Here is a 6278-nt window from a genome sequence, read left to right on the forward strand (position 1 = left end):
CTACCCCCCTCCTCCCTCCCCTCCCTCCCCTCCCTCCCGTCTTTCTCTTACATTTATGTTCTAAGAAAACTGTATCCAGTTGGCTTTTTAGCACAACAATCTTTTTAGCCACCGTGTTTTCCACTTGGCGTTTCTGTAGAGTTTTAGCTTTTTTAGTCTTTTATGAAACCGTAACCTTCTTGCTCTCAGCCAAACTTTGCTCCTTCTCTGCTACACCATAATGGCACCTTCTTTGCTAATTTATTAATGTGGCCTCCTGTTTTGGGGCTTCTGGTGGTCTTTGATGATAATTTGCTTTCCTGCATTAGTGAATGAATACACTTGTGAGTGCTCACAGCTTGTGTGGACACAGACAGTTTCAGCTCATTGCTCGATTTGCATCCAAGAGGAGAGGGAGATTTTTTTTTCGGCTATAGAGGGTGTGGTTCACCAGAGAGAAACAGAAAATGGAGGAGGGAGAGTGAGAAAGCACCCATGGGATGGCCATGCTGCAGTCCCTTCTCCGTGTCTCTTTCCTGTCGGGCTTTTGGGCAGGCATGCACGTGTACCTGGTGTGTTTCTCAAGTCGTCAGATCGGGACTTGAACTGTACAGGTGTCTCTGCAGGGTCCAGCTGCCTTGATCACCACGCCATGGACTGGATCTTTAACCACAGCCTGTTCCCGATGGTGGGGTCATCCCCCAGGCATCCTTCCCTGACCATTTTCTCGCTGTGACCTTCTGATTCTCATTAGAATAGTGGTGGGAAACAAAACAGCCCTTGGCCCTCTTAGTGCGACTTGACCGGGAGCCGTATCAAGCTGCTTTTGCCCATTCTGATTGCTGACTTCGCTGACATTTAAGTTCTAGCGGGGTTCTGATTCCTGGTCCTGTGTTTGTTTAGACATCTGCCTGGAGGAGGAGGAGGAGAATTCTGAGCGCAGTGCATCAAGAAAGTCTCGTCCCGAGGTCATCACTTTCACAGAGGAGGAGACGGCCCAGCTAGCCCGGATCCGACCCCAGGAAGGTGCTACAGTGTCAGAGAAGGTCCTAGCACAGTCGGCAGCAGAAAAGGACCGTGTCAGTGAGCTGAGGGACAGGCGTGCGGAGCTGGAGGCCGAGCCCAAGCATGCCAACTGCTGCACCTACTGCCCCAAGAGCTTCAAGAAGCCCAGCGACCTGGTCAGGTGAGGTGTAGCCTGGTTCCCCCAGGCGTCCCCGGTAATTCCCTTACAGCAATGGAAGTCAGTGCAGCCGGGTGCCGCGTGAGCAGTGCTGGTTTCTTCCATCTGTGTGTGCTTTAACCTGTGCCGTTTCTGTAGTAAGAATGGCCTAGAGGGCAGTTTGAAAATCTTCTCCGGGCATTGCTCGTGCTTGCTTCCGTGGGACTGTGGTAGGAGGCCAGCTGGTGCCTCCCGCACAGGGAGCAGCGCGTGAGCTCGACCTCAGCCGGCAGGGAGGAGCCAGGACTTGACACAGCGGGCCTGGAGCAGGAGGAGCTAGGGAGCATTCGGATTGCAGAGAGAAGACTGAGCAATGCTCCTGGGGGCAGCAGAAGAGTCTCTGTCTACACTACGGCAGTGTGCTCGGGGAGACGGAGAGTAGACGGATGGCCGAAGGTTGCAGAGTGGCGTGAGAATGGGAGGGTCCGTGGGTTGCTAAGAATGATGTGAACACGGGCTGCTGCAGAAACCACACAGGCTGTGCCTCGGTGTCGGTGTTCTCAGACCCCTCCGCGGGCGGCCTGCTGTGCAGCGAGGGGCAAGCCGCAGTGTGCCAGGGCTGGGGCGCTGTCCAGCTCGTGGGTGACCACTGTGTTTGTAGCTCTTCCCTGAAAGTGGGGGTGTGATCAGCCAGGTGGGGAGAGTGTGGATTACAGGAGGCCCAGAGAGGGCTGGACCATGGGCTGTGGGCGTCTCAGCGCCACCCTCCAGGGCCCCCTGTCCTGGCCCAGGAGCAGGGATCCAAGGAGTCGGTGGTGTGATCTGGGATGGGGATTAATGTGGAGAATGAAGCACAGGAGAGGCCCATGGTGGGTACAGTGAGGGCCTCGGCGTTGTCTGGTGTCTTGCCTGGCCCACGGGCAGGCGGAGGGGCCTTACGGACCTAGTGAGCAGCAGAGGGAGAACCATTCTCATCTGTGAGTTGGGCGGTGTCATAGTGAGAAAGGGACGCAGGCTGGGTGCCATGTGGCGGTGCTGACGGCAGCTCCCTGGACATGCACCACGCCGCGGCTGGTGCCACCGAGCAGCCGAGGGGACGGCTCCTGGACAGACAGGATGGCGCTGAGTGTCCAGTGAGGACCCATGAGGATGGGAGGGACACGAGTGTCATGCCCAGGACCAGCAGTTAGCGTAATGGCTATGTCTCTGGACTCCCACGTAGTCGACTGTGGTTCGCATCCCGGACCTGGTGGCTTAAACTCACGCCAGGCGCGTGTGCGTGTGCGCTCAAGATCACAAGAGGAGAATGGAGGAGAAGGGATTGCGGCATGGTCATCCCCCGGGGGGTGCTTTCTCACTTTCTGTCTCTCTGTCTCTCTCTGTCTCTCTGGTGAGCACATGCACCCTATAGCAAAAACCTCTTAAAAAAAAAAAAAAAAGAGTGTCATGCACGAAGGTAGATGGTGGCGCAGCTGACACCGAGCGACCCTCTCCTCCTGTCCTGCATGGTGACAGAGCCCGGGGTCCACCCCCTTCCTCACACAGAGGTCGTCATGGCCGAACAGCCCAGAAAGCAGTACCGATGGCGTTCCGGTCCCCAGAGCCAACCGTGGTGGAGGGTTTCCCAGTGCGTTTCCTCAGAAGTGCCCGCGCACACGTCGGCGTGCGGCCTGCAGTTCTGTTTGCTGTGACCGGCTCCCTCCAGCGCTCAGAGGTGCATCCTCTGTCAGTCCCTCTCACCCTCGCGTCTTTCCCACGATGGCGCGGCGTGCTGTGTGGCGTTGAGCGCGCCTCCCCAGCCCTGTGGTGATACCGCGTTTTCAGTGTTGCATTCCTGGGTGGGAACTGCTGCCACTCTGTCTTCTGTGTCCCCATGTCCTGCGTCTGACTCAGGCCCGGTACTGGCTGGGGCCTCCGGTGGGCTGTGAGTGCCGTCTGGAGGCAGGAGGGGCAGGGCCGTCCTCGCCGGTGCGCTCCTCTCTGGGTCTCGGCCCGGCTGACCCCCGGCATGTGCCTTCCGGCCGTGTGTGTTCCTCCTGCCGGAAAGAGCCCGTGCCGCCTGATCCCCGCTCTGGTGTTGGCGGTCATCTGGCCAGTCTGTCAGGACTTCTCAGCTTTAAGGAAGTTAGCCTTGTTTTCACTTGTCGGAAATATTTTTATTATTTGGATCAGTTAAAGGATTTATTTTTTCAGTAGAGTGAAACTTCAAATTTTATCTGGCCAAGTTTAATGACTCATTTCATTTAGATGATTAGTTATAAACGTCCAATCATGAGGTTGCTTGGAAATGCATGTACAGTTAATAAGAAAAGTGCTTCATCGCTAATTGTTTTTGATAGGCACGTTCGGATCCACACTGGGGAAAAGCCATATAAATGTGACGAGTGCGGGAAGAGTTTCACCGTCAAGTCCACCCTGGACTGCCACGTGAAGACGCACACAGGTAGGGCGCCGCGGCCTCGGCGGGCCTCACATACGTGTTTGCACACACAAATAGAGTGCCTTACCAGGAGAGTCAGCCTACCTGAATTCGAGAAAAATACAGGGTGACAACTGTTTTGAAAGACTCTGTGTTGTAGGGGTGCTCAGAGTGACTGGGGTGAGTGCAGTGTGGGGGTGCACACGCACTGTGCAAACGCAGAGCCTGGGGGCCTTGCGCTTCTGTGGGCCTTGTGCTGTGGGGTCCTGAGTCAGTTCCCTGTGGATACAGAGGGATGACTGTCCCTGCAGAGCTGTAGAAAGCCCTAATATCAGGAGCCACAGACAGTGGACGTGAAAGGTTTTTGCTCCTAATGAGGCGAGGTGGTGAGATAAGGGAAACGGATGAAGAAGTCCCAGCAGCTGCCACGGATCGCCTGTGTCCCCTCGGGTGTCACCACCTTAGAAAGATGGCCTCTGTCTTCTCTAGGGAGATAGAGCAGCTTGAGGCTTCCTGGAGGTGGAGGCAGGCATGGCTGCTGGCCATTAGCAGGCTGTCCTGCTCGTGTGTGGGGGAGAGCCGGCCAGAGGGAACCCGGGATGTCCCATTCTCGTGGCCCTGTCTGGAGTTCCTCGAGGTACCGAGGGCTCCTTGACTTCTGCACGGCATGCCCTCATGGCTGGGAGGGCCACGCCTGTGCCCGAGCGTGCGCTCTGTCCTCCGCGCGCAGCTAACGACCCGAACACGGCTTTCTGGACACAGGCTCCTGGGCGGCGGCTGAGGCTCGCCCCACCCTCGTGTAGGAGTCCGCTGCATTGCGACACGGAAGTCGCCTGGGCTCGTGTTTACATGTCGTGACCTCCCAGGGCCTGAGTGTCGTTGGTACTGAGATTCGCGGGGTTCTGGTTATCAGACCGTGGTCTTCATTGTGGGATATGGACAGAATGGGCAGACGCGTGTGGGTGGACTTTGACACTTTTAGCTCTGTGGCGCGCTCCTGGTGGGTAACATTCGAAACTACACAGACGTGTTTGGCACAGTCTTCTCTGCGTGGCTCCTCGATTCTCCTGCCGGGCTTCTGTGACGGCATCTCTGGTGACAGAGTGGCATCACGTCCCTCCTCCCCCAGGCCTGTGCATTGCCTCACTCACACGAGGTGCCCCTGCCAGCCCCAGCCCCAGCCCCAGGACTCTGCACAGCTGCCTCCCTGCCTGTTTGGGGGCAGGAGTTTGGTGCAGGCCATGTGCACAAGGAACAGAAGGAAATGTCTTTGTGAAAATGTCCGCTTGGCGCCTTTGGTCATCTGAAACGATGAGTGGACCCTGAGGCCCCATACAGCATCAGCTCACAGCCTCTCTTGTCCTTGCGTGGGTCTTTGTGTACACTGTCCCTGTGAGAGTCAGGGCTTGTTCCTGGCTTAGTCCAAGAGACGAAGCCATGGGCTCTTCTGCCCCCAGACTCTTCCAGGGCAGAGTGGGTGCTGTGGGCCCGCGGTACCTTCCTGGCCTCAGCCTCTCCCTATAATTTTGGCAAGACCCAGCGTCCCAGGAACTAGGGGCACAGTAGCAGACACATGCCCATGACCCCATGTGGGGTTTGCTCTGTATGTCCCCACTGGCTGGTACCCATGCTGGCCTGCTTGTCAGAGGAGAAGGTTGAGGGATCCTGGGATGAACGGTGCAGTGGTGTGGGGGCTTGGCTCCACTGAGTTGGAATCAAGTGCACCCAGCCTGCTGGGTATCATGCGGGGGCTTGAAAGACCATCAGCAGGCCTGGCTGGGCAGATGCCACGTTCGCACGGAAGCAGTCACTGATGAGTTTTTGCAGCTGCCTATCTGTCCTGACGTCGAGGTGAAGGGGTCTCTCTAAGGCACTGCCATTGCTGGATCCGCACTTCTGTCCCCATGTTGTCCCGGAGACAGGCTGACAGGAGGGTAATGCTTGTTCCTGGCTCTCTCCAGGACAGAAGCTGTTCAGCTGTCACGTCTGCAGCAATGCGTTCTCCACGAAGGGGAGTCTGAAAGTGCACATGCGCCTGCACACGGGGGCCAAGCCTTTCAAGTGCCCGCACTGCGAGCTGCGCTTCCGCACCTCGGGGCGCAGGAAGACGCACATGCAGTTCCACTACAAGCCAGACCCCAAGAAACCCAGGAAGCCCGCCACGCGCAGCGTGTCTGAAGGGCTGCCGCCTGGACACCTGCTCGGCTCCTCGTCCCCCGCTGACCCCAGCGTTTTCATCATGAACAGCTCCGTCCTGACGGGGCAGTTTGAGCAGAATGTGCTGCCGCAGGGAGTGGTGGGCCAGGCCATTCTCCCAGCCTCTGTGTCTGGTGAGTGGGGCTGGGACTGGGCGTGCTCAGGGATTGTGAGAGTGGCTCGCTTCCTTCTGCACCCGGGGTGGAGGCGGCGTCCTGGTCCATAGAAGGCATTTCTGTCCCCGAGCCTTTCCTTAGAAAGCAGCGGGAGAGCGGAAGGCTGCCTTGCCCACACAGCGGCTTCTGCTTCCGCGTCTTCCTGCCTTCATCTCTAACGCCTTAGTGCTTCACTCTGCTTCTCACCCGTAGACTCATAAACTGGGTGGGGAGATGCGTCATTTCCAAGCGCTCATTAGCATTAATACAGTGCAGTTATCTCAGTGTTACTGGTCAGTGTTCGAGAGCACGTAATTGTAGCGGGGGGGGGGGGCTTGTCCGCGTGTTTTCAGGTGGCGGGGGGTGG

At 57.4% G+C, this 6278-nt stretch overlaps 1 protein-coding gene across 3 annotated transcripts in view; it reads left to right on the forward strand.

The window, feature by feature from the left end:
• The window catches only part of ZNF236 (zinc finger protein 236), a 116433-nt gene that overhangs the window by 82475 nt on the left and 27680 nt on the right, over positions 1 to 6278 (forward strand). For all 3 annotated transcript variants that reach the window (XR_003547448.1, XR_003547449.1, XM_014583160.2), the window contains exons 19-21: positions 883 to 1165; positions 3481 to 3584; positions 5522 to 5890. Coding sequence is in view for 1 of the 3 variants with exons in the window: in XM_014583160.2 (XP_014438646.1) it covers positions 883 to 1165; positions 3481 to 3584; positions 5522 to 5890 (756 nt within the window). In the remaining 2 variants the exon portion in view is untranslated. The remainder of the gene's footprint in view (positions 1 to 882; positions 1166 to 3480; positions 3585 to 5521; positions 5891 to 6278) is intronic.

Source organism: Tupaia chinensis, unplaced genomic scaffold (assembly GCF_000334495.1).
Source record: "Tupaia chinensis unplaced genomic scaffold, TupChi_1.0 Scaffold144119_1, whole genome shotgun sequence".
NCBI classification, from domain to species: domain Eukaryota; kingdom Metazoa; phylum Chordata; class Mammalia; order Scandentia; family Tupaiidae; genus Tupaia; species Tupaia belangeri.